This window comes from Nanorana parkeri, unplaced genomic scaffold (assembly GCF_000935625.1).
Source record: "Nanorana parkeri isolate BGI_ZX_2015 unplaced genomic scaffold, ASM93562v1 scaffold723, whole genome shotgun sequence".
Classification (NCBI taxonomy): Eukaryota; Metazoa; Chordata; class Amphibia; order Anura; family Dicroglossidae; genus Nanorana; species Nanorana parkeri.
Genome location: NW_017306991.1, coordinates 276,126 through 292,848, shown reverse-complemented (window position 1 = coordinate 292,848; position 16,723 = coordinate 276,126). Strand labels below are relative to the sequence as shown.

Here is a 16,723-nt window from a genome sequence, read left to right as displayed (position 1 = left end):
CCCAGGTGTGAACCAGGCCTAAAACAAAAAAATTGCCAGGAATTCTAACTATTACCATGTAAAACAAAAATATCACTTTTAGCTTAAGATATACTTTAACTTTGTCAAATATAGCTGATTATATTTGATTGGGGGGGGGGAGTTAGGAGCTGCATTTTGGCCGAGGGTGAAAGTGATGTGAAAGCTTTTCAGTTTCTTAAATGAATGACAGAAGACAGGAACATTTGAAAATGAAAACAAACGTAAAAATCCCTGATTTGTTTTCAGTCTTTGACTGTGCTACCATAATAGTTACGTCAGTAGCTGAACTAAATAGGTAATCATATGGTGATTACTTCACCAACCACTGACAGTGGTAACCAATAAAGTCTTCTGGTTCTTCAATGGTGATGTGATCAGAATGGCTTCTAGTTAATGGCCTCGTGCAATGCGTACCTGCCTGGGAGGATGTTAATGTATGCCGGGTTTAACCGGTGACCTGCTTATCTCTTAAGAGAAAAAATCCAATTTCTGCGAAAAATTCTCCATGTTATTGCTATTATAAATAAGAATTAAAGAAAACTAACAGCATTCATCTGCAGAGGTTGTTAAAGGGCCTCTACGTGTCACAAATCTGGTGTAGGTATACTTTTAAATTAAAGGATTTAGGCATATTCTGTGAAATCTGTAAGCCCCAAATACCTATTTGTTTTAACTGCTTCATTAAATCATAGTGTGCTGTTGTCTGTGAAATAGATTCTGTACAGCTCTAGTTCAAGTGAGTAATTGAGCTTCTGATTTGGAGGGTGTGGCTGCCGGCAGGTGGCATTATCCACAGGAATGTTAAAGAGCTGCTTGCTGAATAGGCTGCTGATGAGGCACACTGAAGGCTTTGCTACAGTGATTAAATTAAGTCACCACATGATTGTCTTGCCTGGAAAAGTTCACTTGTTTCCCCTGTGTATTTGCACACATGCCTTTCACTTGTTTTTAAGAAGTACTGTGTTAAAGGGAAACTATAGTGTTTTGTTTTCAGTGATGTACCAAAGCAGTATTAAACTTAAAGTATATGTAAAGCTGATCATTTAAATTTTATATCAGCATCAACATGTATTGGTAATTTTCAAAATGATTGAAACCTGCAGCTTTCAAAATTATATATACACAGTATAGTGATCTTACAGCGTAGGTCCCTGTTCAAGCACTTCCTATTATAGGGTGTCAATACTCCCGCCTCCCTATTGTGTTCCTGTGTTGTTAAGCTGGCCATACACTGTTCAATTTGTTTTGTTCAAACCATGGGCTAAACAAAAAAATAGAACTGATTCCTCCATTAATGCTTACGGACATTGGTGGATGAATCCCCCGCTGTTTCCTTTCTATTCTGACAGCAGCTTGCGGCTGCTGTCAGAATACACGAACAGTGCTTGTAGCTCTTTGGCTGCAATGCACTGTTCATTTGAAGTTCTGCTGACCGGCTGCTTGGATCTGCTGATCTAGGGATGACGGGCGGAAGGGTGCCGAAAGCAGCACCCACTGTGTGCGAATTTTGGACACATGAAGAAGTGGCTGACATTTGCATAGTGTATGGTCAGCTTTACCCTATCACATGGGCTTCCTATGGAGACTGCAAGTGGCTGTTCCAGCACACATTACATAGGCATGGACCATTGTTGCCACCATGAGGAAATCTGCCCTAAAAAGCATATGCAGCATTTTCTAGAGCACATGAATGTAAACCCAATGTTACTGCAAAGGGGATGCAGGAGATCAGCAACAATGAGATGCAACATAGAATAGGAAAAAGGTGAAAACAAGCATTTTATGTTATTTTTTTAAAAAAGCTTTATGATTTTTCTAGCTTAATGTCATTCAGTTAATGTTTACATTACACATCTACTTTAATTTTATATTTATATTTTTTTTATATATAATATTTGCTTTTGCCTTTCTCCACCAACTACCAATGTAGGGGGGCTTTTCTCCACTAACCACCAATATAAAGGAGACGCAAAAATGTTAACTGTTAGTTTCTTTTATGGCCAGTATTATTAGTTTCCTTTTACAATATTTACTAAAAATACTGTACTTATTTATTTCAGGTATTTATATAGTGTCAACAATTTACGCAGTGCTTTACATAGTTGCACATTCCCATCAGTCCCTGCCCTCAAGGAGCTTACAATCTAAGGTCCCTATCTCACATGCATACACATGAGGCCAATTTAGACTGGAGCCAATTAACTTACCTGCATGTCTTTGGAGTGTGGGAGGAAACCGGAGTACCTGCAGAAAACCCCCGTGAGCACAGGGAAAACATGCAAACTCCATGCAGATAGTGTCCTAACCGGGGTTCAGCAAATTCTTTATTTTTTTTTATATATATATACAGCTTGCTGGTCATGCTATTATACCATGAGCTGGAAATTTAATAATTTTTAATAGGTGTTCTCTGTACCTGAATATTATTTCCAAGATTCCTCAGTGGTAAAACGGTTGAAATATCTGTGTTTGATTGGATGACAAATTAGTAACATTAGTGTTTTTATATTAATTTAAAGTCTTTTATAACAGTTATGTATTTTAACATATATCTTTTTTTTTTATTAACTTTTTATCCATATTCTTATTTAATACAGTACAGAAAAACAAAAACATAAAACATTAGACAACCACTTTTAACATACAAATAAATAAAATCTACATTAACCTTCATCATCATTCTATAATAAATATCTGAAATATATATCTGTACAGTTTGTGTCACGCACCAAATGACATGGATGCTGTATGCAGCAAATGTTAGCTGATATTTCAAACCCAACTCCGGGCACGATCACTTCACTATCTTTAGAAGTGTTATTATGTCTTCACCTCATGTGTAAAGTCATTTCTTGCAGGCTTTGTTCAAAGTGTCTTAAAATTGCTCTTTTAGTTTTTCAGACTTCTACAACTCCCACTATATTTCTGGCCCACTATGACCGTTGCGGGTCCTATAGACACAGGCACTGGTGTCTTGTCTGTGCTCCCCTCTTTCCTTGGCTATCTACAAAACACAAGGCTGTAGGCTACATTTTGTGAGTTGCCAAGCAAAGATGCGTGAAGAAACACAATACCAGCACTGGTGTCTATGAGACCTTCATTCGTTCATTTCCGGAGAGGACCTGAAGTACAGCAGTAGAGTGCAATATTCCAGAAAATTAAAAGAGTTCTTTTGCAGCACTTTGAAGAAAACTTGCAGAAAAGCTTGCTTGAAGAAAGCTTCACAACTGCTGTAAGAGACATAATTACACCTCTATCAATAGTAAAATGATCATGCTCAGAGTTGGGCTTTAAGGCATACTAATCTATGATGGGATGGGTTTAATTAGGTCTATAGTGTGGCATCCTTACCAAAGATGTAATAAAGCTGTGAGATTCTTTTTAAAGGTATGAAGCTGTCAATAAAAAGGGTGATGACTTAACTTTTGAGAAGCAGATCAGACTCGCTAACCTAGAAATTAAGGATGCATTTGTAGTGTGACATATCTCATACCTAAAAGGGAACATTTGCCGATTGTTTCAGCAATTATATAGCAGTGGGGGAGTCTTTTGTGAATTAAATTTAGATTGCCCTCCAAATCAATGTTTAATTCCATTGTATCACCGCAACCATAAAGTTGTACTATTGTTGGATTATCTTGTTTTTCAATGTTTATCCAGACTGTTAAAGCTAGTTGACATTCAGGGGTTGATTTACTAAAGGCAGAAAGGCTGCTGACTTCGCAAGGGAATTTTCACTTCATTTGAATGTGATGAAAAAATCACTTTGCAAAGAATACCCAGTCACATGCAAGGAATATTTTAAAAAAATGTTTTATTTGCACATGATTGGATGATGGAAGTCAGCGGAGCCTCATCTTATTCATTAAACTAAAGGAAAAATTCCCCTGCAATGTGAACAGCTTATTTTTCTTTAGTAAACCAACCCCTTAGGATCTGGGTATTTACTGTCTGAAGAATCACTGTTTCTAATTCAAGATTGTGTGTCTAACCCTACAATTAGTGTTCATTCAGGAAGGATCATCAGTTTGGCCCAATTATGGGTTGCAATAAACTGACACAAACTGTCCATTATATAGCATATGTCCAGTGTTTGTGAACCACCCATTATTTGTAATTACAGGCCATCTTCTCCAGTTGCCCAATGTAATGTAAAATAGCTAGTTGTTAATAGAAATCTGTTGGGGTAGAGGTAAATGGATGCAGGCAACTGACTGTTAAACAATTATTGGTGGGATAAACAGGGTTGTATTTACAATAGGACACTAGTGGGCCAGCGCCAAAGGTAGCAAGTTTTGAGAAGGCAGCCCCAAGCCTTAGAATGGATCAATTCTGTTAAAGGGTTATTAAACCCTTTAAAAAGAACCTTTTAAAAGGGTTTAAACTTACCCTGTGTCTTCACCGCGCGCTCCCGTCCGAACGGCTAATGAGTCGCGGGCGCACTTCAGATGTTCGGCCGGGAGACGAGGAGAGACACAAGGTAAGTTTATGAAGCAGCGTGCACCCGCCCAGACACCATGGGACAACAGAGAAGAGGAGGACAGAGGAGTCAGCTCTGGATCGGAGAGCCGCACCAGCACTGGAGGGACATCTGAAAAGGACAGGAAAGAAGAAGATCGGATTCAGAGACATCATTTAAGGTAAGTCCCTACAGTAGGATTGGGAAGGGGTGGGGGGAAACGTTGACTTTAATGTGTAAGTTCTGTTAACATCCTCACGATATTTGTGACTAAATGCAGCTAGATAACTAAGTTTACTGAGATAACACTAGGGATAAGGGAGTGTTGAGAGCAAGCAGAAGGTTCTTTATAGTACAGGAGATCCATCTCTCAATTCTCCTGTTTGATGGCCTGTACATTTGAAAAGTATTTCATCATATAAAGCAGCCCCCATTCTGCCTCCCGCAGGTCATTCTAAGATGTTGTCTATACTAAAGTAATCACATGACACAAGGAGTGGACCTTGTACAAAAAAGCTGTCAAGATTTAGGTCTGATCAGGGCAGAAGCATTCTAAATATGGCCTAGGGATAAGAAACAAAAGTGCTCTCATTGCCCTGACCCATAGCAGTGAAAACAAACTTCCAAAAAGTTCCATCCACATATGTGCTTATTAATATAAAAAGAATATAGCTAGAATAAATGGGTGCTGAAATCTGGACTCCTGGTAGTGATAACAATATACCCTAAAAAATAACTAATATAAACTGATGATATCACGCCGTGGTAGTTCAAATATTGTCTTTTTTCCCTAAGACATACTAATGATTACCTGTTAATAACTGTGGTTCAGTTTGCTCTTTCTCACAGTTATGACCATGCTGTAGTTTTGCTTTTTCCAGGGAAAAGTAATGGCATGTGTGACATGAAGAATTAAGAGCAGATAAAATCTCATAAATGAGGTTTATATAAAGCAGTGGTTCTCAACCTGTGTAACCCCAGGACCCACATTTGTCCTTGGTCATTTAGTCACGACCTAAGTTGCACTGCAATGGAACACACGGCAGTGTGGGCTGCTGTGCTGTGATGGAGCTCCATCCATATGTGCATTGCTTGTACAGCTTCCATGCGTACCCTGTGGAGGTGCCGAGAGCCAGAATGTGACGTTACTCCAGTCCAGGCACCTCCAAGGCATGTGAGGGAGCTGTAAGCAATGCGCATATGGATGGAGCTCCCATACTCCCAGCCCACCCCACCTTAAGCTGACACTCAGCGCCGAGCAGCATATTTTGAATGGTTGCTCTGTGTGAGAATGGACAATGCTGCGCTAACGGGAGGCTAGCGAGAGGCTGAGGATCCTCTCACCTAGAAAAGTGGAAGGCATGCAGCGACCCACTGAACACAGGGTCGCGACCCACTTTTGGGTCACGACCCACCAGTTGAGAACCAAGGATATAAAGCATTATATTGACTGTACATTTCACACTGAGCCTTAAAGTAAACAGTCACATGCTAGGAAAACAGTTTATTTATTAAAATAATAAAATCACGTATTTCTTATATAGAGCCGTCAGGTCTTTTTTTATTTGCCGGTAAACAGTGTTCTTTCATTTTAATACAGATATTGAAAAAAAACAAATTGTTCACTTTTATCTGTCCATGTTAGTAATTTAAACAGTCAAAGGCTAAATAACTGCATTTTTTGGTGTGTGGTATCTTGGGTTTTACGTGCATTACTTAAATAGAACATATTAGAGAGTTGTCATACTTGCGCAAATGTGTCTTGTTGTCATATTTACATGTATGTTACCATCAGTTGCAGCCATTTTTCAATTCCCCCCCCCCGAAAATCTTTATACTGTACAGCATATGTGATTTATTTTTTTTCAGTTCTTGTTGCTTTAAGACAAAAAATAGCTAATTTTTATTTTTTCTTTACTTTTTATACCTAATGGCCTAATGTGTTCACCTCATTGTTAGGACTTTCTTTCTTGATAGTTTTCACCTCTGTCTTTTGAATTACTCTTGTAATCCATTCTGCTGCATTTGGGATTATGACTGTACACTTATAAACAACTTTCCATTATGTGGTTACGTTTTCAATGTAGCTTTAAATGAAATAGAGCCATTCAGGAGGACGTGTTACTTCCTAATTATACACTGTAAAACATAAAGGAAACTTTTTTTTTTTTACAATAGTTGTAACATGACTAAAACTCAAAAACCTGTCACTACCTTGGCAGTTGTAAGTGAGTATATGATGAAAAAATACATATGCAGAGGTTATCTTTTGACATCAAATGATTTTCATAGAGATTTTAACTCCAACTCCCACACATAATATTGGTCCTGTTATTATCACACAATGCTCCGAGCAAGCACTACTTTTTTTTCTGGCAGCACAATGCATGGTATTATGGTACCACGTGTTGCACTGCAACATACGACCTTTGGGAGGTGCGTTGGGGTGCCATTCATGTGAATGGCAACGCACATAGCGCACGTGACTGCGCGATAGGTGAATGGTGCAATAGTGTGCCTAAATGCACAATATTGTGCGATTAATGCAACACTATGGTGTGAAGGGGCCCTTATTATTTTCTTTAAATCGTTGACTCTGAACATTAAAAGGAAGAGCTGTTCAAAGAAGCATGATCAGCAATAGCTGAGCGTAATGACACAAGCAATTAACTTTTTTCTTTCAAAGATCATTGAAACAGTTGTACGAGATCATACAAATGTTATAATTATAAATATTTTTTGTGCATTTACATTTCTTCTAATTGTAGCCTTAACTGATATGATAATATTGTTTTTCCCTTTACAAGAATATAAAATTGCCCTAGAATCCTTCATAATTATGTTGTCATTTTGTAAGCTCATCAGTCCTGTAAGGCTTATTTCTACACGGTTGTACTGAGGGATTTTCAATGAAGAACATAAATATTAACCAATCATCACTTTTAATATTCTCTTAGAAGTTTGTAGCATTCAGCCCTTGTGCTACAGACAACAATATGAAATTAATTCTCTGTTGTCTTTGAAGCTGTTTACATTTATATACTTCTGTAATTTTTTATGGTACAGAGGGGCTTGTTTTTTTCCCCCATTGGAATACTAATAGAAGTTTGACTGTCTAGCCCATGTGCTAGATGCTGTTAGTATAAAACTGCCTTTGACTTTCACACCTCTCAGGGGACAAGTAATTGTTGTGTTCAAACAGCCTGTAATTGTGATCCCGCTGGCTTTCTCAGTACGCTTCTGGCTATTAGAGTCATTAAACAACTCAGCACCTGTTAACAGCATTGTAAATATTCAACCCTGCTTGTATGCTGCTTGAGACCAATATCGAGAAGGCTGGCAGAGCTCGGCTTCATAAATTAAAGCTTCTGACAAGTCAATTATTGTAAAGCTGGGTTTCATTGTGAATTAAATGAAATAACGCGGTGATAAAATGGTAGGCTGTCTGTTTACAGCAAGGACAAAATAATGACGGGATGATTCAATGCATCTAGGCATAGTGGTCATACTTTAGCTGTAATTATACACTTTCTCATTGTTTTGCCAGATACTGTTTTGAGGTTTTTTCAGTTTAATAGTGGAAACATAATAATGTACCAGACCCATGCTACCATATAGTTGAAGATTTATTTTCATTTGTGCTCCTTTACTGCTCTGTGTTCCGAGTACTCATCTATATGAAGTTGTTTTAGTGTTTTGAATATCACTTTTAATTGTTTAAAGTTCCTTTTGTCACTCTACAACTCAATATAAATCTGTTCTAACGAAAACACAGTTGTGGATTGTAAAACTTGAAAATGGAGCAAAATGTAAAAAAAAAATTCACATCAAAACCCCCCAAAAAGTTTAAAATAAAAATGTATCTTTTTTCATATTACTCAGTTTTTGGGTGTTACTGGATTAAATATAAAAGCTTTAAAAAATAAACTCCCCCTTTTTTTCCCAGTATTTATTTTTTATTTTTTTCTTGTCCCGTTTAGATGTAGACATATGTTGTTTAAGCTGTGAGTGTTGCATAGTAGATACATACTCACTTTAGCCTGCAAAATAATTACCAATTTCTTTTTATCTAAACTTTTCTAACCAAGTGCTTATGGTGATCAGGTACAACAAAGTTTATAGGGAATATACATAAAATCTAGAATATTCATTTATTTCAGCCTGGAATCATCATTGGTTAAACATGCGCCCTCATTTTTAAAGTCTCTAAATGTATCTGATTTAAAATTGTTTTGAAAAATGGTTGATAAAAAGTAGCAGCAACCTATACTACCAGTACAATGAAAGCTGACGTCACAGTTCAACTTTGATAAATGTCTGCTTAACCTCTGCATGCCATAGTATTTGGAATGCATTAATACTGAAAACAGTCAATTTTTGCAATTTGTTGGTGAAAATGTGCCACTTAAAAGCTTTGGGGTGTAACTGTGTAAAACAATAACTATGCTTTTTAAAACATATTAGCTATTTTAAATATATCCAGTGTTACCAATAGCATTACAAATAGAACCTCTTCATCTATTTCCCCAATGCTTTGAGATCTGCATTTACAGGGCCATGCCACTGCAAACATTGCTCTGTTTTTATTCAGCTTGTCTGCAGCCTGCATTGTCACTGGAGACAAGAACTGAAAGCATGCAAAGCATCAGCTGCACATACCTCTTTAATTTAATGTCTTCACTGCCAGGAGCAATAAATAATGAACTTTCTTTAATTGGGCTTATTGAATTTAGACAATAACATGGTATGCAAATGCAGATAAAACATTTGTTCCTAATGATAATGTTAATCATTGTGTACTGTGCATTATTCTCACAGAATAATGAGAAGTGCGGCCATGTAGCATGAACAGGTATACAAAATTAGCAAAAACCTTAATTTAACCAGTACAAAGAGCACACTGATTTATACTGCAATTCCAAACCTAAAGTGAGCCTATTTCTAGGCTATGAACACTAAAGTATTTATATATTCTGAACAGCAGAGCAGTAAAATAAGCCCTTGTTCCCCTTTGCAGCTTTTGCTTTCTACTGCAACAGAATGTTGGCAGCCTCTCAGCCTTCTAATGGAAACACACCTCAGGTGTTTCTAAGCTGTTAGATACGGACTTAAACCCTAATAGAAGCTGCTAGGGAGGTCAGGGGTGGCTTATTTAAGGCAGGGTTTTCACCACGTGCATTGTGTGTAGCAGGTGTCGATGGGTGTTAAACGCACTTGCTTTGGCCTGCATCAACATGCGCATTGCTGTACATATTTATTTAATACCAGGAGACAAAATATTTCATCATGTATTTCCCTAATGCATGTTGCATCATGTTACAACATCTTTAAATGCAACATGGCTTATTATTTCCCAGCGCAGTGCATTGGTGTGAACTGAATCCATTGATAACAATCTGTTTCTTCTTGTTATTGTGAAAGGCCTGCGTTGAGCAAAGCACATGGTGCAAATGTGCCCTTAAATCTCCTTTACTGCTTTTTAAAAATATAAGAATATGTTAATGTCCATAGTATGGGCACAGGTGCAGTTGGAAGGAGGAGAAGAATGTCTTTTAAAGTTTTGATCATTTTATCCTGGCATTAGGTCAGGGTAAAACTATAAAAAAAAACTTGTGTGGTCAGATTAGTAAAGTCTACCAGCTGACCACACAGTAAGCTACATTCAGAAGAAAAAAAAATTAAAGTAGTGAATTATGTAAATTGAATTAGCATGCCAGTTTTATGGCTATTCTCCATTTTGATGCAGAATTATTAAATACCTTATTTGTGGAGTAAGGTAATACCTGAATCTATCTGTATGGAGCTTTCATTAATGTTAGCTGTTCCATATACTTTATTAGTATAAATCAAAATTTCATTGAGTTATTTAAGTTAAGTTCTGAGTTTAAAAACAAGATAAGGTTGGGGTATAAGCTTGGGCTACACTTATTTTTAGGTCCATGTATGGTTACTTATCCCAACAGGATGAAGAGGGTTAGTCTCCCCAGAGAGAACAAAAACTCCACAAAGAGTAAACAAAAACTTTTCGCCCCACTCTGTCAAAAGCTAAAAAAAAAAGTTTTGCCTTAAGTTGAGCTTTAGGCCTCGTTCACACCATCCTCAGTGCGTCCCGGCCTGATTGTGGCCGGAAAGCACTGGATCGCATTGCGGCTGGCTCAGTTTGTTGTGGGGCGGGAAGCAATGGAATCGGCCGCACGGCACATCAAGCCTGCGGTCCGGTCAGAAAAAATGCTGCAAGCACTATTTTTTCTGACCGGACCAGTTATAAGTACAGTTATTTTTTGTAAAGGTGTTTAATTGTGAGTTTCTAAAACTGGATATCTTACATTGTAGTTGACCTATGTCTTTCTAAGGAACGAGCATCTCGAAAGTGCAAAAAAATCTAGTATTTTACGTAATGGCACCATGTACATTACCTTTATCCTGCTCATCACCATTTTGAGTATCTAAACCAGTTTTCAAGTATTTTGTTAATAGTGCAAACATTGTTGGACAATAAGCCATGTATAAAGTTGCAAAACGTGTAGTGAGTTTCACACCAACAGACCATAGTATCAGCCTTCAACATAACAGGGGCATCATGTTTCACCCTTGGTGGCCCACACCTTGCATTGCAAGAGTACGGCACTCCGTTGTCCGGGCTAGTCACATCTAACTGTTTGCTACAGCTGCTTTTAGGTAGTTCAAAGTCCTGCTGTTTTCCAGAGAGTTCTCTGGCTTCCAATTCAGTCGTTCATTGTGGACTTGCCAGATCACTCTTCAGTCTGCTAACCAGAAAGGGACCTTTCCAGAACAGTGCTTAGCCTGTTGGTAAAGTTTGATGCAGTCCCCTAATGACAAACTCACAGGTATTCCCCAGCCAACAGTTCTTCATGTCACACCCCTGACAAAGCACTCTGGAGTTTAAGCTAGCCCTGATGGCACCACCTGTCTTGACAAATGTTCAAAAATCCATTGAGCACGGTTGGAAATTATTGGCCAAACAGTGACTGCATCCTATGGTATTCTGAATAAAATAACTGGCATTCTATATTTCTCTATCCACACTGTTTAGCATGAATGGAGAAATCCATTGATTTTCTCTCGTTCTGAGTGTGGCTAGCCTTACTCAACAGTATCGGACAAATAACATAATACAAGGAACTCTTAGGCACTGCAATCTTAGAGGGACCTTACAAAATATGCTCTTAGGTAACACATTCCTACATTTGTTATAAAATGTTCCTGTGTGGCCAGGCACTAACAAATTGTTAAGTTTGAGATCAGCAAATACGTAATTGAAAATGGCTTTATTTAAAACCTCAATTTCATCTGAAGATAAATGGTAGAGGAATATGTATATTTTAGATTGCACAGCCAATCTGATATCTGTAGCAAGCTTTCTATATTTAGAGAATCTTACAAAAAACAGAAAGATGGCTGGACAAGTAAATTGGCTAAGAAAGGATGTGTCATAAATAGTAAGATATTAGTTGTTTTTTTCTGGGGAACCTAGGGCAGGTTTTAGGAAAAAGGAGACTTGAGGCCTACCAGTAAACATGTGTAGTCAATGTGTGCAGTAAATGAATAGGCTAAAAGTCAGAACCAGGAGCACAGTCAGAAAGAAAGCCCAGATGAAGATCCTGAAGATGTCATATAAAGGGGCTGTTTCAGCACCCTGCTATCATTTAAGAAGTGTTCATTGGATGAATTTACCTGGCCAATTACTATGTCCCGCACTCACTCTCCCCCAAGATAAAATGGTTCCACTTCTTCATCTGATGTAAACAGTCATGTTTGTGCAATGATCTTTAGTAGAAAAAATCTTGTTATAAAAGAACAAATAATGGGTAGAGAGGAGATTGTTTTTTTTTTTAATCATTTACAGAAATATTTTATGTTTTGCATTAGGTTTATTGAATAAAATATTCTTAACCTTGGAAGTGACCAGAACCTGCCCAATAAGGTCAACTCCAAATGCATATTTGATAACTGCCTTATGGCTTTTGTTTCCTTCAAGCAAGTTTTGCATTTCCATACAAATCTATGAGAATAGAAAACCCACTTGAAACAGGTGAAATGCAAGTTAGGAGGGGTTCAATCGCAGGTCAAATACACCTATCCATAAATTCTGAATGATCTCAGAAGTGTCTTAAGCTGGTGCCATCGACACAAGCCCACAGCTGTCAACACATACCATTACTGCTCTTCCATCAAGTATTTATTCGACTAGCTTACTTTTCACTGTTTTATGTAAACAGTACCTTGTATGTTCTTAGTGAAACATGTTAGTAAGAAATTTATTCATCTCGTTTGCCAGATAAGTACATTTTTGACAGACCCACAGTAAATAAGGAGGGTGTAAAATCAAGTTATTCTGTACTCTACACAAGTCTGCAATAATGTATTATGTAACCTTAAAATAGGAGCAATGTGCAGAACCAGTTTCTAATAATATGACAAGTTTTATTGCTTGAGTTGTTGTAGCAAATCAATTAAAACAGTTTATTTATCATATATTGGTCATAGTGGATTAGGTTTAATGTTTTTCTTGTTTGTTTCATTTAGCTACTACAATTTGGAAGATGTTGGACATGATACTATGAACAAGTTCCTTTCAAATCTTGTGGAGAAATCACTCATCGACCTTGAGTGCTCATACTGTATAGAAATTGCGGAGGTGAGATCCTTCATAGATCAACATTTATCCTTTCTATTTATTTGCCACATTTTGTGGATTGGTAACATTTTTGGAATTAGTACTGTTAGCAGAATTACTTGTGATTGGGAGTCCCTCAAGCTGTATTGGGGTAATTTATTGGTTCATCAGAAGTGCTTATTATCACACACACAGATGTTTATGCTGGAAAATCTCTGCAATCATTTGTAGATTGTTCACTGCTGCATGACCAAAAGGCATCAAAGCATTAATTTTGTGTTTGCTTCCATTTTGTCAGAGTTGGTATGGGGATTGACAATGTGAGCAGGAAAAGGGAGCCTTCTCATTTCCAATTGCTCTCTGTGTAACCACTGCCTATAGAGAACTGTTAAAACCCCTGCCAGGTTTTTTTTTTAATGCTGTCTTTGCGCCAGGGATATCTTGCTTAACTTCCTGTCCCAGAGACGCAACAAAGTTGCAGCAAAAAATTATCCAAAGTTAGGAGAATCCCTCTCTTAGGGCCCAGTCACACCATATCCAGTGCATTCTGGCATGATTTGTGGCCAGAACGTACTGGATCACAGAAATCAAGCTGGGACGTGTTCTGGGGTGGGAGGAGGCCCCCCGCTTGCAGTCCCATTGCCTGCACCAGAACGCGAGGTACAGGAATGCCCTCTCTTCTGGTGCAGTGCGCTCGGGAAAAAATTGTACATGCAGCACACTGGATATGGTGTGACTGGGCCCTTAGAGAGTTGTCCCCATAACATATATCTTTATTGGAAGACTTCCAATTAACTTTTGTTCTGCAACAACTTTAAAATTTTGTTTTCACAATGCAACTCTCACATCACATTCATGAAGTGCAGTATTGCCTTAACTGATTGCTATAATGTGCTTATTCAGGGATCAATAAATAAGCAATAAGATGATGCTTTTTGTTTCCACCCTTCTGCACCCCCATTGCTATATGTTGGACAATTCTCCATAGACAGTAATAGACCTGGCTATGGAGAATATCCTGGCTTATCTCTGCATTTTCAGTATGGTAAAACAGTGTACCTTGTAACTCAGCAGTCAAATACAGCATATATAATATGTGTGCCATAATTATTTCCTTCCATTTCCAATTTAAGGCTGCACTTATCTTAAAAATCCTTACTAAATGTTAAACCTAACCCCTAATGTCTTACCTTTACACTAGCTATAACCTAACCCTTGTCTTAATGCCTAAATTCAATTTTTCATTAGAATTCAATACTTATCTAATTAGACCTTGTAGCTATTGGCTCAAAAGCTTCCTCTTTTATGCAGCATAATAATCCTCTCCAAAGGGCCTTATGCTAAAAGATGATGATTGATTCAGGGTAATATATTGCCACCTTGATCTTTTCCAATAGCTTACACTCAAAACACTTTCATGTGATTGTGCCAGAATTGCGTATTTAGCATTTCTTCTTATGCATGGGTACTGTTAAGTAAAGGTGCTACTTAGTTCTTGTAAAATCAAGTATGGAAAACTGAGCATAAGTTTTATGATATACATAATCTAGACGGAAGCAGTTTTATTGTCTTTTAGGGGAAATCCTAAATAGTCAGATTCTCTCCAAAGTATCACATGGAAACTTATGATTAAGCCAGGATGCAGGCTTTTAAAGCTAGCTTTAAATTGCTGGTGGTTATTAGAAACAGTGGGGGGGGGGCTTAAAACAGGTATGCAATATAAAACAATCGCAATAAATCCAAATATAAATTAATGTATCCATAGTAATGAGTCTGATAATATCCTGATGCATTCATATTAAGTCAGATTGAGTGACAATTGCGTTTCTAAAGGCACCAGCAGATGCTGTAAGACTTTCGCAGCTGATGGTGGGGGTCCAGTCTAACACTGGTGAAAAAGCTAGCATGAGGAAGAGATAAAATGTTGTTAATATTTCCAAGCCATTAAAATAAAGTGCCACATTCTTAGAAATATATAAGTGTAAATATCCAATACTTCAGTGTTTAACTTCTAATATCATTCATAGATCTTTGATAATATAATAGCTAATGGCACCCTATTAGAGATAAATAAATGGATATTACTTTTCTTTCTGTACTTTACACCTGTTTATATATTTCAATCAATTAGAATCTCCCAATTTTTTTCATTTGCTAGCAGGGCTAGTCTTATTTATTCATTTATTTATTTCGTTTTTACTGTAGTTGGATGGGGCTTTAGTCACTTGTGTGAGGTATTGCAGGGACAATGAATTTGTAGTGAATTACTGCATTTTACATCATTTTGTGTTTTTGAATCTGAATTAATTTTTCTATCTCCTATTGTTAAAGTATATTTAGTTATAATTGTATCCTTTTATCCCTTTTTCCATAAAAAATGATAAATGAAAGAAAATGAATGGCATAAATACAGAGGAAACAAAAATGTTGTAGTCCGTGCCTAATTAGACATTGACTTTACAGTGTACACAAATTATAAATGATAGTTGTAAAGAGAAGGATTTAATGGCATTTAAATGTCTCCAAGGTACAAATTAAACATGGCAAATGTGTGGTGTAAAATGCAAGGCGAGAAAAGTGTCAAACTGCTGTGTAAAGCAAAACAGCTATACAAGACAATCTACATCAGAACATATTGCCAGCTATACATAATATTTCCTCATCTTCAACAAGGCAAACTATTGACCATATGTAATGCTAATCATGTTACTGTTCCTTGAACAGATGCCTTGTTGGGCAAGGATAAGGACACCTGCCATAAAACATGCACATAATATATATTACCTCTATGTAAGAAAAGTGTTTTCTACAATGTTTAAGCTTAATTTATAACGTTAAAGGACAACTATCATGAATGTAGATCTGTCGATGTTCTTAGGTTTTAATATTCTATTCAACTGACTTTTTGTGTGTGTTTTTAAGCCACATTTACTTTCAAAATTTATTTTCTCTGCACAGAACCATATTTAGTATAGGAGCTTCTTGCAAGATGATATTTTTTTATACTATCTGGTATATTCTGTGGCTATGACTTTGTTATGCAAAAATGCATTAAAAAAATGGCCTGGACAGATTTGTTGGTACCTTAGAAAAATGATAACTATATGGATCATAGATCACAGAAAAGAAGTCGCTCTCGTGTTTGTTCACACCACACTAAACATGGACCAGAGAAAGCAAAAGAGAGATGTCTGCGGAGATTAGAAAGAACATTATTGACCAGCATGTCAAAGGTGCAGCCCATAAAACTATCTACAAGCAGCTTGAAGTTCCTGTGACTACAGTTACAAATATTATTTAGAAGTTTATCCCTTTTGCTGCCACTGCCATAAGGCTTACGGCAGCTCAAGTCCAGCCCTGTAAACAGTTTGCAAAGCCAACGGTATACTTCATACTAGAAGTGATCACTTCCTTGGGTCCTGAAACATGCCACCCCTCCACCCCATGTATCCTAAGCTCCATTGGCCCTCCTGGCTGCCTGGAACACTCATGCAGTAGATTATCCAAGACACGATGAGCTTTCCATCATTTTCAGTTTCAGAGTTGTCATTCCCCAGCCACTGTGGCCAGGAATTAAGCTAATCAAGTACGATATGTGCTTAATT

At 37.3% G+C, this 16,723-nt stretch overlaps 1 protein-coding gene across 1 annotated transcript in view; it reads left to right on the top strand.

Annotated features, from left to right (window-relative positions):
- ASCC3 (activating signal cointegrator 1 complex subunit 3) overlaps positions 1-16,723 on the top strand; it is a 560,609-nt gene that overhangs the window by 473,704 nt on the left and 70,182 nt on the right. The window contains exon 35 of the mRNA XM_018564087.1: positions 13,028-13,139. Coding sequence (XP_018419589.1) covers positions 13,028-13,139 — 112 coding nt within the window. The remainder of the gene's footprint in view (positions 1-13,027; positions 13,140-16,723) is intronic.